Genomic DNA, 23,993 nt, shown 5'->3' on the forward strand with positions numbered 1-23,993 from the left:
CCACTGTTCCTAGACCTTCATTGAAAATAAGAATTTGTTCTCAACTGACTTGCCTTGTTAAATAAATTTTTTTTGGTTTGTTTAATTAACAGATGATGTAGCATGCTACAGAAAGACAGTATCAGTGAGGCTGGGATAACTAGGAGAGCAATACATGACATTTCCACAAATCAGAGTTATTCAGCACAGATAATATACAAGCTTATAAGACCCCACCGCCCAACACTGAATAGCAGTGACAAAACACACTTTCCAAAAAGACAATCCTAAGCAATTATTCTCCTAGTTCAGATGACACAATTGACCTCTTGCACATGTATAGATAAAGTCAACCATGTCTTTAAGCATAAAAGGGTGCAAAAAAAAAACATTTAAAAAAAAGACAAGTGCTTCTCCTGTCTTCCATACGAGATAGATGAATTCACTTGAAACAAACAAAATCGCAAAGTAACTGAACCCCTTATGTAAACACTGTAGGAAACTACTTAAACAGTAACTTAAAGCAGCTCCTATGGACAAGATTAATATGTAAGATGTTTAATATACAACAGATAGGTGCAGTGAAATGTGTTGGTTTACTGGATAGTAGGAGGGCCAGAACACAAATGCATGTTATGTTACCTTGTTTAACCAGTTAGTTCTGTCTTCCTCTCTTATCCACCTGCGGACCCTGCACCTCGAACACCCTCCTCTATGGGGTGTACTGACTCAGGATGGGACATGGTTGGGAGGTAGGGTGAAGGATCACTATCAGGGGTCATGCCTTCCTCTGTCACCCAGAGGGGGTGACATTTACAGCGCCATAGCACGGCGACCTCCAGTCCATCAGGGAGTATCAGTCTCTTCTGAACTAACCAACAGCAGGATCTCGTGACTGAGGATGAAGGTGAAGAAGTAGACACAGAGGTCGGCGAAGACGTCAGCCATCTTCCTGTAGGTGTCCATGAAGCGGTTGATGACCTCAGCAGGGATACCAGACAGCAGGAGGGCGGCGGTCAGCACTGTGGTCTGCATCTTCTTCTCAACCTGGTGGAAAGTTATTACACGTTTACGTATATGCATAATAATACTGCACAGGATATGACAACATACATCTGACTCATTTGTTATAGCTGTGCTCCATTCACTACATAGTAACGGTGTAGATGTATCTCAAACCTTTGGAAAATACTTGTACAACCCCATGTAGGCCAGTTCGAGGGTGAGAAACGGTGCGAATATGGACTGCAAAAGAAGAAAAAAAAAGAAGAGTATAGCCTAGTTAGTGAACTGCTACAGGTCTACTCTCATATCACAATCAGTGCAGCTGAATCGAAGACGGAATAGGTCAGTGGTATTGAACAAATTGAAAAACCTCAAGGGAAGATGCAACACTTTTTCTGATCCGACTCACCAGATACTTGCAGACAAAACCTCTGACAAAGACGGCGAGGAGGACACTGCCGACAAGCCTGAAGAGCCTGAAGGAGTCCAACTCTTCTGGGTCTGAGCCGTCCGCATCCTGGGCTTGATTCTCATTGGCCAGTTGGCCTCTGAGCTTCATGGCGTCATCAAAGCGGGACAGATACTTCTGCAACCCTCTGCGTGGGGATTCGGAATGGCTGGGCTCATCAGCTGCCAACTGGGCCTCTCCCCGTGGCCTATGTCGGACCCCTGGAGTCACATCCTTGTCTACACCAACCCCACCCAGCACCACACTGCTGCCTGGCAGGGGAGACCCTTTCCTCTCTGGAAGATCGCTGTAGGGGTGGCTGCTGCCTACTGCCTCTGGGAGGAATGGAGACAGTCTTGGGGATGAGGATGCTGACCACGGCTTGTTCCTGTCCAAGTCCAGATGGAACCTAGGCTCTGTGACACGACTTGACGCTCCTGTATGAGACGGCATTGTCAGTTTAATGGATTAGGCTAACTAGACTTCTCTGTGAAGTGAGATCCAAACATAGAGATTCTATATATGGATATACACAGTACCAGAATCTTATTCAAGAGTTTTTATTTTTACTATTTTCTACATTGTAGAATAATAGTGAAGACATCAAAACCATTAAATAACACATATGGAATCATGTAGTAATCAAAAAAAGAGTTAAATCAAATTATATTTTAGATGATTTTAGATTCTTCAAAGTAGACACCCTTCGCCTTGATGACAGCTTTGCACACTCTTGGCATTATCTCAACTAGATTCACCTGGAATGCTTTTCCAACAGACTTGAAGGAGTTCCCACATATGCTGAGCACTTGGTGATGCTTTTCCTTCACTCTGCGGTCCAACTCATCCCAAACCATCTCAATTGGGTTGAGGTCAGGTGATTGTGGAGGCCAGGTCATCTGATGCAGCACTCCCCTTCTTGGTCAAATAGCAAACCAGATAGAATGGTGTATCGCTGCAGAATGCTGTGGTAGCTATCCTGGTTAAGTGTGCCTTGAATTCTAAATAAATCACAGACAGTGTCACCAGCAAAGCACCCCCACACCGTCACACCTCCTCCTCCATGCTTCCCGGTGGGAAACACACATGCGGAGATCATCCGTTCACCCACACCGCGTCTCACAAAGACACAGCGGATGGAACCAAAAATCTCAAATTTGGACTCATCAGACCAAAGGACAGATTTCCACCGGGCTAATGTCCATTGCTCGTTTTTCTTGGCCCAAGCATGTCTCTTCTTCTCATTGGTGTCCTTTAGTAGTGGTTTCTTTGCAGCAAATCGACCATGAAGGCCTGATTCACGCAGTCTCGTCTTTACAGTGGATGTTGAGATGTGTCTGTTACTTGAACTCTGAGAAGCATTTATATTGGCTGCAATCTGAGGTGCAGTTACTTGCTGATTTTTGAGGCTGGTAATTCTAATGAACTTATCCTCTGCAGCAGAGGTAACTCTGGGTCTCCCTTTTCTGTGGCGGTCCTCATGAGAGCCAGTTTCATCATAGCGTTTGATGGTTTTTGCGAAGGCACAAATGTTCCACATTAGCTGACCTTCATGTCTTAAAGTAATGATGGACTGTCGTTTCTCTTTGCTTATTTGAGCTGTTCTTGCCATAATATGCACTTGATCACCCCTAACTTGTCACAAAACAACTGATTAGCTGAAACGCATTAAGGAAATCAATTCCTCAAATGAACCATGAAGCTGGTTGAGAGAATGCCAAGAGTGCAAAGCTCTCATCAAGTCAAAGGGTGGCTACTTTGAAGAATCTCAAATATATTTAGATTTGTTTAACACTTTTTTGGTTACTACATGATTCCATATGTGTTATTTCATAATTTTGATGTCTTCACTATTATTCTACAATGTAGAAAATAGTAAAATAATGAAAAACCCTTGAATGAGTAGGTGTCCAAACTTTTGACTGGTACTAATATATATATATATATATATATATATATATAAATAAAAATGCACATTTATAAGCTTTTTATATATTACAGACGGGCACTGAATTGTCATGACTACAGTACATTCCACACTGACGCAAGGTTTCTCTTCAACTCACTGCACCATTATGGTCCCTAGCTAGCTCAGTAAGTGTGTACTGTGCAGCTAACATTTAGATGGTAACAAGCTACCGTTAGCTGCCAGTTTCGATGGTAGAGCTGCAAGCTAATAAACTAACAGGCAATGCAATCTGCTTGTCTGATCAGCCAGCAAACCATTTACCATCAGTTAGATTTTCCTTACCGTTCTTTTCAGCTTCAGCTTTGGTGAAACCCACGATTCTGTTCATTCTATCTTCGGAATTCATGAGCAATTTTCGCCTCCGAATTTCTGCTCTTCTTTGCGCAGCAGAAAGACTAATTTTCTCTTCGGGGGCGTCCATAGTTTCAGAAATATTAAGATTATTTAATATATAAGACACACTATTTTCTGATCTGTGTAACCGTGCACACAAATCCTTAGATTATTACAGCAGAGAACAGCGAACACTAAATGAGACACGTCATAATGGGCCCTATTGTCTGTGTAAGTGCGCACGTTGATGATCTCATGCCGCGTTCATGTCCTACCGGAAACTCAAAGTATCCGAGTTAAAATGAACTTAAGTTATTTGCTTAGAGACTCTTCTCTTTCTTTTTCTTTTTGGTGTGAATTTCCAGCAGACGAGGTGCTGTGTTATGTATTTCTGCCTTTCGCAGGTCGGAGTGTGGATTGCACATTTTGGTCACAAGAAAAGGGGAAACATTTGAATTGCACCACCATCTAACCCTGCACCTATACACAACAGGAGGCTGCTGAGTGGAGAACGGCTCATAATAATGACCCGGAACGGAGCAAATGGAATGGGTTCAAACATCTGGAAACCATGTTTGATGTATTCGTAACCATTACACTAATTCCATTCCAGTCATTACCACAAGCCCATTCTCCCCAATTAAGGTGTCAACAACCTCCTGTGTTATACACTATCCCCCCAAAAAACAACCACCCCATCCCACTACTTTGGGCCTAAATGATCCTACAACAGACCGTCGGCCTGGAAGGATGGAACCCCTACTCTCAAAACTCCCTGTAGATCATCTGCACTAAAATCTCACACCCAAATGTTTCTCTGCTGCTGCAACTACCTCATCTATCTTCTGTGATTTCCGCTCCATCATTGCAGTTGTGCAGTTGATCACCATGGCTATAAACGCAAGAAATACAGCCTTACTAAAACTCATCCCTTCAGGCCTACTCACCAGTTGAATCCCTCACCCTTTGGCTATCCTCTACTGTCCTTTCTGCTTCAGCATATGAAACCTTCTTCCCCACTCAAACTCTGGAAATCTCAACTTGTCTCTCTCGTACAGGGCACTTCGGATCTCCAGCTGCATGTGTGCCCTCCACAGCTTTCCCAACCCCATCTTCATACTGCCGTCTGACTATGCCCTTCTGATCTCCTGAGTACAAACCAAATGGAGTTACTTTTAGGGCTACCGAGTGGCGCAGCGGTCTAAGGCACTGCATATCAGTGCTAGTAAGCATCACTACAGACCCTGGTTCAATTACAGGCTGTATCCCAACCGGCCGTGATTGGGAGTCCCATAGGGCGGCGCACAATTGGCCCAGCGTCGTCCAGATTAGGGTTTGGCCGGGGGTAGGCTGTCATCGTAAATCAGAATTTGTTCTTAACTGACTTGCCCGGTTACAAAATAGTAGGTAGAAACTCCATATCAAAGCTCAACGAGACAAACAGGGTATCCTCCATCTCACCATTTCCACAGATTCTGCATCTCACGAAATGCTGGGCATCACAAACACCAGTAATATTCTATCTCATCTTATCACCCCACTGATCATTATTTTGAGTGACGCCCTGTTCCGGAGAGCCCAAGCACGACCCAGGTTGACCCCCGGAACACGTGATGCGGAGCACCTGCTGCCTCTGGACAGACGATGCAGAAAAAAAAAATCAACACAATTCCATTTCCCGAGACTTTGACAAATGTAACAGTTCCCAGTTTGTTCTTCACCCAGCTTCACACAAAAATATGTATCGACCCAAAAAAACATGGATCCACTTTCTGCAAAGATCTCACTCCTAACGGTCCATAATCATTTCTGGTTTGTTCGTCAAGGCAAAGCTAGGAAGTCTCCGCCACACCTGTTGCCACAGGTGGCCGACCTCATCTTGGTCAGGCTCAACTTCAGAGCACTAATACCGGCTCACTCCACCTCGAGATCCTTACGGTTCTCAAGAGAGTAAGTAAAAGTAACTCCACTTGGTTTGTACTCAGGAGATGAGGGTCTGTACTTACATTTACATTTTAGTCATTTAGCAGACGCTCTTATCCAGAGCGACTTACAGTAGTGAATGCATACATTTCAATTCATTAGGAACATACCCGGCCAAAAACAAAGAAATAGACAACATAGAATGCCCACCCCACATCACACCCTGACCTAACCAAATAGAGAAATAAAACGGCTCTCTAAGGTCAGGGCGTGACAGCTGGCAGGATATATGATCTATTTATCACATGATCTAATCCATGATGCTTCTTCCCTTTAAAATTCCACTGGATTCAATTAAATCTAATTTTATTGGTTGCATACACGTATTTAGCAGATGTTACTGCGGGTGTAGCGTAGCAAAATCCTTGTAAATGAGTAAATGAGTTGTAATGTCATCAGATCAGGGACTGCACATGTCTCATATAAGGCTGTCAGCTGTCTAATTCTTTAATCTGGTTAGTACCTTATTCAGGCAGGTCACCCATGATACTGGTAGGGCATTGTGGACGGGGATGGGGATGGGCGTAAGCATCTAGCTCTGGTTCAAAAGGAGGCATGTTTGAATCTAGCGATAGAAAGTTGTTTTTGATATTTTTGTTTTAAGCCAACCCCAAACCTTAACCCTTACCTTAACCATTCGGAGTTAATGCCTAAACTTAATCTTAAACACTTTGAAATTTAACGCTTGGAACAAGTTCGAAATTTGACATTTGAGAAACATGGATGAACGTCAAATTCTAACATGAGACTGTGATAGCGTGTTGCCTTATTACCTTAGTAACTTGTTGAACTACTGTCAACAAAGTCAGATATTTTCTGAGTGAGAATGATTGCACCAGAGCTGAAAGACAGCAGCAAACATATTGTCTGTTTCTTTTGCTGCTGCAGGCTACAGACAAGTGAGTGTCAGTAACCATAGAGCCAGTTTATCTTTGAACACTGACTTTCAGCTGCCACCTTGTGGCATAATTAATGAACACCACACTGTTTCTAAATGTAATTATAAACTGGGTGGTTCGAGCCCTGAATGCTGATTGGCTGACAGCCGTGGTATATCAGATCGTTTTTACTGCACTAATTACGTTGGTAACCAGTTTGCAATAGCAGTAAGGCACCTTCGGGATTTGTGATATATGGCCAATATACCCTGGCCAAGGGCCGTGTCCCAGCACTCTGCGTTGCGTGACTTTGCGCCATTCTTATGTCCTCGTGTCATTGCACTCCCTACCTTCTTCCCAGCCTACCTTCCTCCCTACCTTCCTCCCTAGGCTACAGACTCCTACCTTCCTCCCCAGGCTACAGACTCCCTACCTTCCTCCCCAGGCTACAGACTCCTACCTTCCTCCCCAGCCTACAGACTCCTACCTTCCTCCCCAGCCTACAGACTCCTACCTTCCTCCCCAGGCTACAGACTCCCTACCTTCCTCCCCAGCCTACAGACTCCCTACCATCCTCCCCAGCCTACAGACGCCCTACCTTCCTCCCCAGCCTACAGACTCCTACCTTCCTCCCCAGCCTACAGACTCCTACCTTCCTCCCCAGCCTACAGACGCCCTACCTTCCTCCCCAGCCTACAGACTCCCTACCTTCCTCCCCAGGCTACAGACTCCCTACCTTCCTCCCCAGGCTACAGACTCCTACCTTCCTCCCTACCTTCCTCCCCAGGCTACAGACTCCCTACCTTCCTCCCCAGCCTACAGACTCCCTACCTTCCTCCCCAGGCTACAGACTCCCTACCTTCCTCCCTACCTTCCTCCCCAGCCTACAGACTCCCTACCTTCCTCCCCAGGCTACAGACTCCCTACCTTCCTCCCCAGCCTACAGACTCCCTACCATCCTCCCCAGCCTACAGACGCCCTACCATCCTCCCCAGCCTACAGACTCCCTACCTTCCTCCCCAGCCTACAGACTCCCTACCTTCCTCCCCAGGCTACAGACTCCCTACCTTCCTCCCCAGCCTACAGACTCCCTACCATCCTCCCCAGCCTACAGACGCCCTACCATCCTCCCCAGCCTACAGACTCCCTACCATCCTCCCCAGCCTACAGACTCCTACCTTCCTCCCCAGGCTACAGACTCCTACCTTCCTCCCCAGCCTACAGACTCCCTACCTTCCTCCCCAGGCTACAGACTCCTACCTTCCTCCCCAGGCTACAGACTCCTACCTTCCTCCCCAGCCTACAGACTCCTACCTTCCTCCCCAGGCTACAGACTCCCTACCTTCCTCCCCAGGCTACAGACTCCCTAACTTCCTCCCCAGCCTACAGACTCCTACCTTCCTCCCCAGCCTACAGACTCCTACCTTCCTCCCCAGGCTACAGACTCCCTACCTTCCTCCCCAGCCTACAGACTCCCTACCTTCCTCCCCAGCCTACAGACTCCCTACCTTCCTCCCCAGCCTACAGACTCCCTACCTTCCTCCCCAGCCTACAGACTCCTTTCTTCCTCCCCAGGCTACAGACTCCCTACCTTCCTCCCCAGCCTACAGACTCCCTACCTTCCTCCCCAGCCTACAGACTCCTACCTTCCTCCCCAGGCTACAGACTCCCTACCTTCCTCCCTACCTTCCTCCCCAGCCTACAGACTCCTACCTTCCTCCCCAGGCTACAGACTCCCTACCTTCCTCCCCAGCCTACAGACTCCCTACCTTCCTCCCCAGCCTACAGACTCCCTACCTTCCTCCCCAGCCTACAGACTCCTACCTTCCTCCCCAGGCTACAGACTCCTACCTTCCTCCCCAGCCTACAGACTCCTACCTTCCTCCCCAGGCTACAGACTCCCTACCTTCCTCCCCAGCCTACAGACTCCTACCTTCCTCCCCAGCCTACAGACTCCCTACCTTCCTCCCCAGCCTACAGACTCCTACCTTCCTCCCCAGCCTACAGACTCCCTACCTTCCTCCCCAGGCTACAGACTCCTACCTTCCTCCCCAGCCTACAGACTCCTACCTTCCTCCCCAGCCTACAGACTCCTACCTTCCTCCCCAGGCTACAGACTCCCTACCTTCCTCCCTACCTTCCTCCCCAGGCTACAGACTCCTACCTTCCTCCCCAACCTACAGACTCCCTACCTTCCTCCCCAGGCTACAGACTCCCTACCTTCCTCCCCAGCCTACAGACTCCCTACCTTCCTCCCCAGCCTACAGACTCCTACCTTCCTCCCCAGGCTACAGACTCCCTACCTTCCTCCCCAGGCTACAGACTCCCTACCTTCCTCCCCAGCCTACAGACTCCCTACCTTCCTCCCCAGGCTACAGACTCCTACCTTCCTCCCCAGGCTACCTTCCTCCCTACCTTCCTCCCCAGGCTACAGACTCCTACCTTCCTCCCTACCTTCCTCCCCAGGCTACAGACTCCTACCTTCCTCCCCAGCCTACAGACTCCCTACCTTCCTCCCCAGCCTACAGACTCCCTACCTTCCTCCCCAGCCTACAGACTCCCTACCTTCCTCCCCAGGCTACAGACTCCTACCTTCCTCCCCAGGCTACAGACTCCTACCTTCCTCCCCAGGCTACAGACTCCTACCTTCCTCCCCAGCCTACAGACTCCTACCTTCCTCCCCAGCCTACAGACGCCCTACCTTCCTCCCCAGCCTACAGACTCCTACCTTCCTCCCCAGGCTACAGACTCCTACCTTCCTCCCTACCTTCCTCCCCAGGCTACAGACTCCCTACCTTCCTCCCCAGCCTACAGACTCCCTACCTTCCTCCCCAGGCTACAGACTCCCTACCTTCCTCCCTACCTTCCTCCCCAGCCTACAGACTCCCTACCTTCCTCCCCAGGCTACAGACTCCCTACCTTCCTCCCCAGCCTACAGACTCCCTACCATCCTCCCCAGCCTACAGACGCCCTACCATCCTCCCCAGCCTACAGACTCCCTACCTTCCTCCCCAGCCTACAGACTCCCTACCTTCCTCCCCAGGCTACAGACTCCCTACCTTCCTCCCCAGCCTACAGACTCCTACCTTCCTCCCCAGGCTACAGACTCCCTACCTTCCTCCCCAGGCTACAGACTCCCTAACTTCCTCCCCAGCCTACAGACTCCTACCTTCCTCCCCAGCCTACAGACTCCTACCTTCCTCCCCAGGCTACAGACTCCCTACCTTCCTCCCCAGCCTACAGACTCCCTACCTTCCTCCCCAGCCTACAGACTCCCTACCTTCCTCCCCAGCCTACAGACTCCCTACCTTCCTCCCCAGCCTACAGACTCCTTTCTTCCTCCCCAGGCTACAGACTCCCTACCTTCCTCCCCAGCCTACAGACTCCCTACCTTCCTCCCCAGCCTACAGACTCCTACCTTCCTCCCCAGGCTACAGACTCCCTACCTTCCTCCCTACCTTCCTCCCCAGCCTACAGACTCCTACCTTCCTCCCCAGGCTACAGACTCCCTACCTTCCTCCCCAGCCTACAGACTCCCTACCTTCCTCCCCAGCCTACAGACTCCCTACCTTCCTCCCCAGCCTACAGACTCCTACCTTCCTCCCCAGGCTACAGACTCCTACCTTCCTCCCCAGCCTACAGACTCCTACCTTCCTCCCCAGGCTACAGACTCCCTACCTTCCTCCCCAGCCTACAGACTCCTACCTTCCTCCCCAGCCTACAGACTCCCTACCTTCCTCCCCAGCCTACAGACTCCTACCTTCCTCCCCAGCCTACAGACTCCCTACCTTCCTCCCCAGGCTACAGACTCCTACCTTCCTCCCCAGCCTACAGACTCCTACCTTCCTCCCCAGCCTACAGACTCCTACCTTCCTCCCCAGGCTACAGACTCCCTACCTTCCTCCCCAGCCTACAGACTCCCTACCTTCCTCCCCAGGCTACAGACTCCTACCTTCCTCCCCAGCCTACAGACTCCTACCTTCCTCCCCAGCCTACAGACTCCTACCTTCCTCCCCAGGCTACAGACTCCCTACCTTCCTCCCTACCTTCCTCCCCAGGCTACAGACTCCTACCTTCCTCCCCAGCCTACAGACTCCCTACCTTCCTCCCCAGGCTACAGACTCCCTACCTTCCTCCCCAGCCTACAGACTCCCTACCTTCCTCCCCAGCCTACAGACTCCTACCTTCCTCCCCAGGCTACAGACTCCCTACCTTCCTCCCCAGGCTACAGACTCCTACCTTCCTCCCCAGGCTACAGACTCCTACCTTCCTCCCCAGGCTACAGACTCCCTACCTTCCTCCCCAGGCTACAGACTCCTACCTTCCTCCCTACCTTCCTCCCCAGGCTACAGACTCCTACCTTCCTCCCCAGCCTACAGACTCCCTACCTTCCTCCCCAGCCTACAGACTCCCTACCTTCCTCCCCAGCCTACAGACTCCCTACCTTCCTCCCCAGCCTACAGACTCCCTACCTTCCTCCCCAGCCTACAGACTCCCTACCTTCCTCCCCAGCCTACAGACTCCTACCTTCCTCCCCAGCCTACAGACTCCCTACCTTCCTCCCCAGCCTACAGACTCCTACCTTCCTCCCCAGGCTACAGACTCCTACCTTCCTCCCCAGCCTACAGACTCCCTACCTTCCTCCCCAGCCTACAGACTCCCTACCTTCCTCCCCAGCCTACAGACTCCCTACCTTCCTCCCCAGGCTACAGACTCCCTACCTTCCTCCCCAGGCTACAGACTCCTACCTTCCTCCCCAGCCTACAGACTCCCTACCTTCCTCCCCAGGCTACAGACTCCCTACCTTCCTCCCCAGGCTACAGACTCCCTACCTTCCTCCCCAGGCTACAGACTCCCTACCTTCCTCCCCAGCCTACAGACTCCCTACCTTCCTCCCAGCCTACAGACTCCCTTCCTTCCTCCTCAGGCTACAGACTCCCTACCTTCCTCCCCAGGCTACAGACTCCCTACCTTCCTCCCTACCTTCCTCCCCAGCCTACAGACTCCTACCATCCTCCCCAGGCTACAGACTCCTACCTTCCTCCCCAGGCTACAGACTCCCTACCTTCCTCCCCAGCCTACAGACTCCTACCTTCCTCCCCAGCCTACAGACTCCTACCTTCCTCCCCAGCCTACAGACTCCTACCTTCCTCCCCAGGCTACAGACTCCCTACCTTCCTCCCCAGCCTACAGACTCCCTACCTTCCTCCCCAGGCTACAGACTCCCTACCTTCCTCCCCAGGCTACAGACTCCCTACCTTCCTCCCCAGGCTACAGACTCCTACCTTCCTCCCCAGGCTACAGACTCCCTACCTTCCTCCCCAGCCTACAGACTCCCAACCTTCCTCCCCAGCCTACAGACTCCCTACCTTCCTCCCCAGGCTACAGACTCCCTACCTTCCTCCCCAGGCTACAGACTCCTACCTTCCTCACCTACAGACTAGAGGAGCTTACTATTAGTCGATTCTGGTACTTTCAAGTGGGAAACTCGGAGCTCATGTTTCTTCAACGAATTTCCAAGTCAGAAATTTCCGAGTTTCGATTAGCACATGAACGTGTCATCGCCCTCTCAATATAATGCCCGGAGACCAATGGTGAGTTCTCGAAAATTCGTAACTTCAACCTAGATCGGAACTCGGGAATCTCCAACCTCCGACTTTAGTGCGTTCAGAACAATTGGGAACTAATAAAAAACAATCCTTTAACTGGAAAAATGTGTTTTGAACGGTCATCCAATTTGGAATTACTTGTCGTAAACTCGGGCGTCATGCCGCTTTCAAAACAACTGCGATCTCTGGATAAAATGACATCGGACTGGGAAAAATCATTTTGAATGGTCATCCAACTCGGAACTCTTTCTACTTCGTGATTTTACCTCGTTTTTTCCCGAGTTCCCAGTTGTCATGAAAGCGCCATCACCCTAGAACTCCAACTTCTCTGACCTGAAGGTCACTGACTTCACGATTTTGAGAATTTTTTTCTCTCCACATTCTGAGCTCGTTTTTTCCGAGTCCCCAGTTCTCTTGAATGCACCAAGAGAGTTTATATAACGCAATGGACTGACCAGCCACATGCTCGCTCATTCGATTAGTCTTGTGATCGGCCTGTAGACGCATGACGACTTTCTCAATGTCGAAGTTATATCTTAGAAATGCTTCATTCGTGTTTAACGTTAGTTATTGGTACACTGCTGCCACTTGAGTCTTGCAACCCTCCTGAACTGGTCATTAACGTTAGCTCCAAGTAGCTAGATTGGTAGTTGTGGAGGGTTTGGCCTTGCAGAACCATACACGTGGGGAACTGGAGAAACGTAAACCATGTCGGGGTAAGTCTATGTTTGGCGTTGATGTTACTGAATTAATTGCTAATGCATAACTAACGTGGTCGATTTTTGACAATTTGTAGATGTGATCTAGTAAGACGAAGAGTCCTTAACTGTTAGCCATCTGTTAAGTTTGCTTGCTATCCATCGGATCCACGAACACGGAAAACCAGTTTACGCAATGGAAATTAGCGTAGTTAACTGTAGCCGATTAAACTTAACTCAATCATAAAGCGTGGAGTTGAGGGACGGCTAGTGTGGACGAACTGGAGCTCCTACATGACATAAAATGGAAGTTAACTACTGATTTCAGCAACCATAGAAGATCCCGAAATTACACACAAACATGTCGTTTGTAATTGCGGCCTGTTTTTTTGGGGTCGCTGAAGTCAGTCGGTTTTTCTGTAAACGTCATTTTGTGGCGTCGGAGCTCCAGTCCGCCCATAGGCTCAACTCTTATCTTAAATCAAGGCGTTTAGTTGGCTAAGCTAGCTAGCCCTCATATATTTTTTAAATGCAAGGCCTGTTAGTCCTCATGCATTAACCAAAGTGTACATCAGTTCTAGATTCGGGAGACCAGTCCTTCTGGACCTGGCCAGTGTGGAGTGAACCGGCACATACACCATTGACTGTGCACATGGCTGGTAAATTCAACTGGCTATTGAGGCCTGACTTGTAATGTCTAGTTGAGTATTAAATGGAAAATTGAATGAGGATCGTTTATAATTTTAAACGATCTAGTCCTCTGATCAATGATTTTGAATAGAGGCACCATAGCCACAGCTGTCGGTGATGAAAGCTTGAATAGGAAGAGTTTGATGCAATAACTGATGATTTCAACTACTTCTGAGCAACAGCTGTGTTTAGAGAACTTCAGTCATGTTCAGGAGATAATTGCTTTTATATAGATTCTCATAACCCCCCCCTGTGATTGTTTTTTGAACAGGAGTGACACCGCCCCAATGAGTTGATGACTAGGAGATTTGAAAAGGTAAGACTACCACACCCACTTCACCTAGACTTCACTGACATTTTATCTCGGTATCTGTCTAGTCTTGTTGTGATGAATACTAAACTGAAAATAGCTGGAATTACCGTCAGATTGTACAGTGGTGATATTCGGTTTTCTGAACATGACTGGCAGTGACTTTGAACTTGCCCATTGGTACATTTCCACAAATTGTAATCTTAGATTCTCTACTTTTTCAGGTGGTGTCCCTTTAAAATAACATCCCTTTAAGGTCTCCCTGAGGTAAGGACATTCACTCTGGGCTCAAACTACCTTAGCTTGGTCAGCTGGAAGAAAGGAATACTTGCCTGTGTTTATGCTATGATGAATACTAAACTTAAAATAGTTGGAATTACCTGTAGAATGTATAGTGGTGACATTTGTTTTTCTGAAACATTTGAGCATGTTTTAATTGGACGGCTCTAGGTGTCTTTCGACTAATTATTATTTATTTTCGGTCTTCCTCGTCTGTTTGGTCGCCCCTTGCTGATTCCCAGCTCCCACCTATCCTTCATGTGAGTAGTCACTTTCACAATCTATGAAACTATTCTCTATCTAAGCTGTGAGTTTCTTTATGCGTCCTGGTGTGGTAATGATGAATACTAAACTGAAAATAGCTGGAATTACCGTCAGATTGTTTAGTGGTGATATTCGGTTTTCTGAACACATCAAGTGGGAGTTATTGAATTGACCTGAGTTCAATGTGATAAAATGGGAATTAACTCTTACAATACTCATACATTTTCAGATTCTCTTCCACGTGGCCGGAGTTTCCAAGATGGTCAGCGCTTCCTTTCTTGCTCTGGTAACTTAACACAGAACTGCCACTAGAGGCCAGTGTAAAGATCAACAATGATTTTTTTTTTTTTACATATCAATTTATTCTACTATCCTCAAGGCACAATTTCTGCAGCAGCCCTGGCTTTAAATGATATAGTAAATACTATGGATAAGAAAGTGTATTGTGCTGATCATTTTATTGATTTCTTTAAGGCTGTATACTGTTGATCATTCTTTATTGCATAGACTCCTGTAATGGGTTGGGTATAGCAGCATTTAACTGGTTCCATAACTACTTGACGTATTACTGCTGATGGTCTTAAGTTCCTCGAGGTTTTATTTTTAGGACTCTTCTTTTAATTCTATTGACATGATGGTAAAATAATGGTACAGACCCTGCTTGTGGAGGGTTGTAGTTTAGACTTTGATTTACTGAAATGTTTGTTCTGTATGGTAGGCAATTATATAATATATGATCATATATTTTGATACATTGAATGTTAATATTGTTAAACTCTTATACATTTTGTTTTTTACCTCCTGTTTCAGGAAGTGATCAACTGGAAGAAAGGAATTGTGTGGTAGCCCATATGGGACTCACCTGGGACATGGATACCTGAAGACCTGAGGCTCAAAACATTGTTGTAAATAAATATCACCTGGGAGCATGAGCAGCAGTGTGTTTTCCTTTCTCTTTTCCATGCGTGTTCTGCTTTGTTTTGAGGTTTTGCTGAGTAATGATGGTTTTTGTCTGTGATTATAGAAAAGAGTCATTCTTTTAACTTCAATAAATAGGTTTTAACCCTGGTCTTTGTTTATCTGCAGTTAATTTGTGCATGAATGTGAAATAATCCTGTGAGTGTTCTATGGATGTCAGGTAAGCAATGACTTTATCAACAACATGAGTGCAGGAGTTCTGTCAGAATGCTGTGTTTCCCATGCCGCTGAATAAAATTGCACGGCCCTGGTCCTCAACGGACCCCGGTATAGGATTGTAAAAATCGACAGTTTAAGTCAAATGGCAAATTGTTCCTCGCAGCAGAATGAGAGGATCTGGCCTATACGCGGAAGAGGATCAGCATCTACACAGAGCTCAGTGCTGAGCTGTAGAAACAGAGCGAGCTTCAATGATATGAGATTCCAACTAAACCTGCCAACATTCTTCTTGACCTACCAGAATACAATGTTTTCCACTGTCAAGGAGGCTCAAGACTTCGAGGAAAAACATCAAGCCCAGCGGACAAGGGGACGAGCTGACAGCTCTGGGATTGGCTCAATATTCAGGTACGCTATCATGCACAAACACAACTAAGCCTATGGCTATGATGCTTCCCTCCATAAGACGATGAGGACACCCCTCAATTGGGTAAAAGGAACACTATTGCATAACATTGGACTTCGTTATATTGTTCTATGGTCCAGGACATTCGGACAATGAACCAATGGACAATATATTGAAGCGTCATAAAGACTGGGGCTGCTTCCTGGTGGGGCTATAGTGTTGCATAACTATATGGCAATATAAATGAATGCTAGTGTTTTTTATATATTTTTTTGTATTATGGTTTCGGAAAGATGGCCAGTCCCGTTAGAGCTACCACACAATTCCTTTTTTTCTTCCTGTTGATGGCTGTTCCCCTCTGACGCTATGGAATTTATCTCCCAGGGAGGACTTGGCCTACAGGCCACTAATTATTGTGAGGATCTATATTTGACTGCATTTCTTGTGCAAACCCCTGTCTAATTTTGTTGGTTTAGAGCATGTCTCTCCAGTGCAGTTCCTGGAGAGCTACTGTCCTGTAGGTTTTTGTTCCAACCCCAGTTTTATCTGACCTGATTCAGCTTCTCAACCAGCTAATTATTAGAATTGGATGCTCTAGATTAGGATTGGTGCAAAATCCCACAGGACGGTAGCTCTCCAGCTACAAGGTTGGAGAGTCCTGGTATGAAGCACAAAGGCTTAATACAAATTTAGGGTACATTTTGTTTCATTTAAACCCATATTGATGATAATGAGGCTAATGGATCAAGACCTAATACTCATTTGCAGAGGAGTACAGCGGAGAAGTGGCTACTCTTAGCACACAAGTAGCGAACCTACACAAGCTACTGTGAAATCCATGCCCGCATACTTTTTTTTTCTTTTCTACCCCAGTAGCCGGATGCCGCTCTGACCTGGTTGAAGTGTTGCCTGCCGTGTCGGCTCTTCACAGCCTACTGGCCGGGAACTCTGCAGGGATCCCTTCCCAAAGGGGTCTCCCCCGTCCCTGGAGTTAATAGGATGCTCCTGGATGACTTGGTGGAAGTCACTCGCCGTGGAAGTCGAAAACAGCGACCTCTGGCAACAGGGGCCCACCTTGGCGAAGTTAAGCCCGGGCCGGACACGGACTAGAAATGGCTTCGCCGCTCTAGATCAAGAGGTTCAAGTGCCTTATTCCCTGGGGGCTAAGACTCCGGACATTCATCATCCACAATGGATACTAAAGCTAGTTCGGGTCCATCGGGCGCCACCGCCCTTCGGTCCACAAGGGGTTTGCGAAACCACTCAAGGCAAAAAAAACAGCTGTTGTCATTGGCAGGTCTATGGTAATCAACATCTTGGTTCCTGGGGCAAAAACCCTGTGCGATCTTGTAGCATGAGTACAGGACATAAAAAGCCTACTTCCGACCGTTCTGCGACAGCTACCGGGAGCTGACGCTGCCGTGGTCCACGTAGGGTCAAACAACTCCTCTCTTCAGGATCGGTGACCCACCCATGGGACGGTTGAGCTAACGTGCACTAATGTGGTTAGCAAGACGTAAGGAACAAGAGAATCTCCCATGACATAGACATGTCTTATATCGATAGAAAGCTTAATTTCTTGTTAATGTAATTGCACTATCCATCTTACAGTAGCTATTACAGTGAAAACATACCATGCTATTGCTTGAGGAGAGTGCACAGTTATGTACTTAAATATATATATATTGACCAATTAGGCACATTTGGGCAGACCTGACACATTTTCAACAGAAATACAATGGTTCATTGGATCAGTCTAAAACGTTACACACACACTGCTGCCATCTAGTGGCCAAAATCTAAATTGCGCCTGGAGTCCTAAATCAGATAATGGCCTTTCTCTTGCATTTCAAAGAAACAAAAAAAAGACATGTTTGTTTCGTTACCTTTTACCAGATCTAATGTGTTATTCTCCTACATTGTCACATTTCCACACGTGAAAGTGTTTCCTTTCAACTGATATCAAGAATATGCATGTTCTGAGCTACAGGCAGTTAGATTTGGGTATGTCATTTTAGGCAAAAATGGAAAAGAACTGCCCGATACTTAAAACCTCTTAAGTATTCAGACCCTTTGCCATGAGACTCGAAATTGATTGATCATTCTTGATGTTTCTACAACTTGGAGTCCACCTGTGGTAAATTCAATTGATTGGACATGATTTGGAAAGGCACACACCTGTCTATATAAGGTCCCACAGTTGACAGTGCATGTCAGAGCAAACACCAAGCCATGAGGTCGAAGGAATTGTCTGTAAAGCTCCAAGACAGGATTGTGTCGAGGCACGCATCTGGGGGAGGGTACCCAAAGAATGGCTGCAGCATTGAAGGTCCACTAGAACGCAATGGCCTCCATTCTTAAATGGAAGACATTTGGAACCACCAAGACTCTTCTTAGAGCTGGCCGCCCAGCAAAACTGAGCAATCAGGGGAGAAGGGCCTTGGTCAGGGAGGTTACAAAGAACTTGATGGTCACTCTAACAGCGCACTGGAGTTCCTCTGTGGAGATGGAAGAATCTTCCAGCCACTCCTCAGTAAAAGACACATGACAGCCCACTTGGTGTTTTCCAAAAGGCACCTAAAGACTCTCAGACCATGAGAAACAAGATTCTCTGGTCTGATGAAACTAAGATTGAACTCTTTGGCCTGAATGCCAAGCATCACGTCTGGAGAAAAGCTGGCACCATCCCAATGGTGATGAATGGTGTTGGCAGAATCATGCTGTGGGGATATTTTTTTAGCTTCAGGGATTGGGAGACTAGTCAGGATCAAGGGAAAGATGAACGAAGCAAAGTACGGAGATCCTTGATGAAAACCTGCCCCAGAGCACCCAGGACCTCAGACTGGGGCGAAGGTTCACCTTCCAACAGGACAACGACCCTAAGCACACAGCCAAGACAACGCAGGAGTGGCTTTGGGACAAGTCTCAATCTCGAGTGGCCCAGCCAGAGCCCGGACTTGAACCCCATCGAACATCTCTGGAGAGACCTGAAAATAGCTGTGCAGCGACGCTCCCCATCCAGCCTGACAGAGCTTGAGAGGATCTGCAGAAAAGAATGGGAGAAACTTGCCAAATACAGGTGCGCCAAGCTTGTAGCGTCATACCCAAGAAGACTCGAGGCTGTAATCGCTGCCTAAGGTGCATCAACAAAGTACTGAGTAAAGGGTCTGAATACTTATTTAATTGTCATAAATGTGGAAAAAGTCAAGGGGTCTGAAAACTTTCCACATTTCCTGTAGTTCATCTAGGAAAACTAAAGTTCCCGAAGACTGGGCCTAATATAGTGTATAAGAGGTCATACAAGAAGTTTTGTAGTGATTCCTATGTTGTTGATGTAAAGAATATTTGCTGGTCTGTGGTGTGTAATGAATAGCAACCAGACACGGCACTTGACATATTTATGAATTTGCATATTCCAGTTACTAGGCAGTATGCACCCATTTAGAAAATGTAAAAACTGTTAAATCCCTGTATTTGTATTTATTATGGATCTCCATTAGTTCCTGCCAAGGCAGCAGCTACTCTTCCTGGGGTCCAGCAATATTAAGGAAGTTGTACAAATGTAAAAAAAACATTACAATACATTCAACAACAGATTGATGAGGAATTCAAAACATTGTATGGTTAATAAGAGGGATGAGGCAAAAGGAACGGCTAATAAGTCTGGCTGCATTACCGATTGGCAAACGTATTGCAAATTGAGAAAATTGTGACTCAACAATAAAAAATAAACTACTATGAAAGCAAGATATTTGATATAAAGAATGATGGTAAAAAGCTTTGAAGCACCTTCAATAAAAACTCGTCTCCATTCATTGAATCAGATGGCTCATTCATCACAAGACCCACTGATATTACCAACTACTTTATTGATTTTTTTAATTGGAAAGATTAGCAAATTTAGGCATAATATGCCAGCAACAAACGCTAACACAGAATTATATCTGATCAAATTATTGAAAGACAAGAATAGTCATTTTTTAATTCTGTAAAGTGAGTGTGGAAGAGGTGAGAAAATTGTTGTCTATCAATGATGACAAGCCACCTGGGCCTGACAACTTGGATGGAAAATGACTAAGGATAATAGCGGACGATATTGCTACTCCTATTTGCCACATCTTCAATTTAAGCCGACTAGAAACTGTGTGCTCTCAGGCCTGGAGGGAAGCTAAAATCATACCACTTCCCAAGAATAGTAAAGCCCCCTTTACTGGCTCAAATAGCCGACCAATCAGCCTGTTACCAACCCGTAGTCAACTTTTGGATCTCTTTTTTTATACAATGCTAATTTACAGTAAACAAATTGACAACAGACTTTCAGCACGCTTAGCGGGAAAGACATTCAACATGTACGGCACTTACACTGATAATTGGCTGAGAGAAATGGATGATTGTAGGAGCTGTTTCAGTTAGACTTCAGTGTGGCTTTTGACATTATCAGGTCATTATTCAATATATCTTTTAGACAAAAAACAAAAACGTTTAATTTTATTTAACCAGGCAAGTCAGTTAAGGACAAATTCTTATTTACAATGACGCCCTACCCCGGCCTACTCCTGCCCTAACCCTGACGAAGCTGGGCCAATTGTGTACCGCACTATGGGACTCCCGATCACGGCCGGTTGTGATACAAACACTCAAACTAGACAGTTTTATCTCAATCTCTTCATTCAAAGACACAATCATAGACACTCTTACTGACAGTTGTGGCTGCTTTGAGTGATGTATTGTTGTCTCTAACTTCTTGCCCTTTGTGCTGTTGTCTGTGCCCAATAGTGTTTGTACCATGTTTTGTGCTGCTGCCATATTGTGTTGCTACTATGTTATTATGTTGCTACCATGCTGTGTTGCTGCCTTGCTATGTTGTTGTCTAAGGCCTCTCTTTATGTAGTGTTGTCTCTCTTGTAGTGATGTGTGTTTTGTCCTATATATACAAAAATGTAATCCAGCCCCCATCCCAGCAGGAGGCCTTTAGCCTTTTGGTAGGCCAGTAACCGAAAGGTTGCTCGATCGAATCCCCGAGCTGACAAGGTAAAAAATCTGTTGTTCTGCCCCTGAACAAGGCAGTTAACACACTGTTCCTAGGCCGTCATTGTAAACAAGAATTTGTTCTTAACTGACTTGCCTAGTTAAATTAAGGTTAAATAAAAAAGTAAAAATAAATACAGCCCAGGATCGACCCAGGGTCTGCAGTGACACCTCTAGCACTGAGATGCAGTGCCTTATACTGCTGCGCCACTCAGAAGCCCAACGAATTGTTTGATATCAGATTCAAATCAAATAAAGAGGAACAACCCTTTACTAATTTTTTTATCTTGTCATGTAATAAGAAGTATCAATTAGCCAAAAAATACACAGACCTCTGTTCTCATATGTAGTTAAGGCCATGCTTCCATACGCAATAGTCTATGCTACACAATTGCGCCCAGTCGACTCTGTCCAATAAAACTTTAACTCATTACCTTGACTCGTTCTCTGTTCAGTCTAACGTGACCCTGCTGTAAATCAAGCAGACAGATGATCAACATCAATTATCTGCTAGGGATGTTAGATCTAATATGGACCACGGCACAATGGTCTTCATCGGGTTAACGAAGGAGACAAAACATTATGGACATTCCTAACAATATTTTCCCTGCACTTTGGCTGTTGCATCGAGTGCTGTATCACAACAGCTGTTTGTCACTTGACTGTCATTCAGAAAATACATTTGATATGTCAAAATATCACAACGTAATTAAAACAGCTGGACAAATGCACAACCAACCAACAAGTATTATACAGAATTATTGAAGAACCACGTTAATGACTATCGATTTAAAATATCAAGTTAAGAATATATCAGTTAGAAGCATTCGATTTTGTAATCACATACATTTTTGATTTGTGTGCCCATGAAAATTATACTCACACCATAACATAAGGAAACACTAAATGTTAATAACCTCTCTTGGGTAGGGGGCAGTATTTAGAAGTTTGGATGACAAACGTGCCCAAAGTAAACTGCCTGTTACTCAGGCCCAGTATTGGATAGAAAACACTAAGGTTTCCAAAACTGTTAAAATAATGTCTGTGAGTATAACAGAACTGATATGGCAGGTGAAAACCTGAGGAAAATCCATCCAGGAAGTGGGACATTTTTGATGTGGGTACTTTTCTATTGAATGCCTATACAGTATGTATTTGGATAGGACCCAAATTGCAGTTCCTATGGCTTCCACTAGATGTCAACAGTCTTTAGACATTGTTTCAGGCTTGTATTCTGAAAAACAAGGAATAATGAGAACATTATTTCAGTGGACTCTAAATGAACCAGAACTGTTTTGAGCGCGTGACTGATTGCGTGCCGTTCGTTGTTTTTTTTTCTATTGAAGACGCTATTGTCCGAATGAAATATTATTAATTATTTAGACAATCTGAGGATTAATTATCAACATCGTTTGACAAGTTTCTACAAACTTTACAGGTACTATTAGGATGTTTTCATCTGCATGTCGTGACCGCCTTTGAGCCAGTGGATTACTGAACAAAACACGCCAACAAAACAGAGTTTTTGGGACATAAAGAGGGACTTTATCGAACAAAACAAACATTTATTGTGTAACATCGACTCTTGTGACTGCAAACATATGAAGATCATCAAAGGTAAGTGATTCATTTTATCGCTATTTCTGACTTTTGTAATTCCTTTACTTGGTTGTAAAATGTTTTTAATGCTTTTGTGTGCTGGGCGCTGTCCTCAGATAATCGCATGGTATGCTTTCGCCGTAAAGCCTTTTTGAAATCTGACACAGCGGCTGGATTAACAAGAAGTTCATCTTTAAGCCGATGTATACTGCTCAAAAAAATAAAGGGAACACTTAAACAACACATCCTAGATCTGAATGAAAGAAATAATCTTATTAAATACTTTTTTCTTTACATAGTTGAATGTGCTGACAACAAAATCACAAAAATAATCAATGGAAATCCAATTTATCAACCCATGGAGGTCTGGATTTGGAGTCACACTCAAAATTAAAGTGGAAAACCCCACTACAGGCTGATCCAACTTTGATGTAATGTCATTAAAACAAGTCAAAATGAGGCTCAGTAGTGTGTGTGGCCTCCACGTGCCTGTATGACCTCCCTACAACGCCTGGGCATGCTCCTGATGAGGTGGCGGATGGTCTCCTGAGGGATCTCCTCCCAGACCTGGACTAAAGCATCCGCCAACTCCTGGACAGTCTGTGGCGCAACGTGACGTTGGTGGATGGAGTGAGACATGATGTGCTCAATTGGATTCAGGTCTGGGGAACGGGCGGGCCAGTCCATAGCATCAATGCCTTCCTCTTGCAGGAACTGCTGACACACTCCAGCCACATGAGGTCTAGCATTGTCTTGCATAAGGAGGAACCCAGGGCCAACCGCACCAGCATATGGTCTCACAAGGGGTCTGAGGATCTCATCTCGGTACCTAATGGCAATCAGGCTACCTCTGGCGAGCACATGGAGGGCTGTGCGGCCCCCCAAAGAAATGCCACCCCACACCATGACTGACCCACCGCCAAACCGGTCATGCTGGAGGATGTTGCAGGCAGCAGAACGTTCTCCACGGCGTCTCCAGACTCTGTCACGTCTGTCACGTGCTCAGTGTGAACCTGCTTTCATCTGTGAAGAGCACAGGGCGCCAGTGGCGAATTTGCCAATCTTGGTGTTCTCTGGCAAATGCCAAACGTCCTGCACGGTGTTGGGCTGTAAGCACAACCCCCACCTGTGGACGTCGGGCCCTCATACCACCCTCATGGAGTCTGTTTCTGACCGTTTGAGCAGACACATGCACATTTGTGGCCTGCTGGAGGTCATTTTGCAGGGCTCTGGCAGTGCTTCTCCTGCTCCTCCTTGCACAAAGGCGGAGGTAGCGGTCCTGCTGCTGGGTTGTTGCCCTCCTACGGCCTCCTCCACGTCTCCTGATGTACTGGCCTGTCTCCTGGTAGCGCCTCCTTGCTCTGGACACTACGCTGAC

General features: G+C 46.4%; 1 protein-coding gene, 1 long non-coding RNA gene and 4 other non-coding genes across 6 annotated transcripts; 5 read left to right on the plus strand and 1 right to left on the minus strand.

Moving 5' to 3' along the window:
* Positions 1-154: 154 nt before the first annotated feature.
* camlg (calcium modulating ligand) lies at positions 155-3,973 on the minus strand. Its single transcript, XM_014198248.3, has 4 exons — positions 3,684-3,973; positions 1,394-1,869; positions 1,159-1,224; positions 155-1,026 (listed from the first exon to the last, which is right to left on the minus strand). Exons 1-4 carry the CDS (start codon positions 3,820-3,822, stop codon positions 826-828), a joined length of 882 nt encoding a protein of 293 aa, XP_014053723.1. The 5' UTR covers positions 3,823-3,973; the 3' UTR covers positions 155-825.
* An 8,638-nt stretch (positions 3,974-12,611) lies between these two features.
* LOC106603962 (uncharacterized) lies at positions 12,612-15,513 on the plus strand. Its single transcript, XR_001328547.3, has 7 exons — positions 12,612-12,920; positions 13,478-13,561; positions 13,864-13,908; positions 14,127-14,169; positions 14,424-14,441; positions 14,675-14,731; positions 15,256-15,513. It is a non-coding gene; the product is annotated as an uncharacterized LOC106603962 (long non-coding RNA).
* LOC123742591 (small nucleolar RNA SNORD49) lies at positions 13,703-13,769 on the plus strand. The gene has a single exon (XR_006769745.1). It is a non-coding gene; the product is annotated as a small nucleolar RNA SNORD49 (small nucleolar RNA).
* Positions 13,976-14,050, plus strand: LOC123742601 (small nucleolar RNA SNORD65). The gene has a single exon (XR_006769754.1). It is a non-coding gene; the product is annotated as a small nucleolar RNA SNORD65 (small nucleolar RNA).
* On the plus strand, positions 14,246-14,320 carry LOC123742602 (small nucleolar RNA SNORD65). Its single transcript, XR_006769755.1, has one exon. It is a non-coding gene; the product is annotated as a small nucleolar RNA SNORD65 (small nucleolar RNA).
* Positions 14,517-14,591, plus strand: LOC123742600 (small nucleolar RNA SNORD65). The gene has a single exon (XR_006769753.1). It is a non-coding gene; the product is annotated as a small nucleolar RNA SNORD65 (small nucleolar RNA).
* Positions 15,514-23,993: the final 8,480 nt, after the last annotated feature.

Source organism: Salmo salar, chromosome 04, assembly GCF_965601325.2.
Source record: "Salmo salar chromosome 04, fSalSal1, whole genome shotgun sequence".
In the NCBI taxonomy this organism is placed as follows: Eukaryota; Metazoa; Chordata; class Actinopteri; order Salmoniformes; family Salmonidae; genus Salmo; species Salmo salar.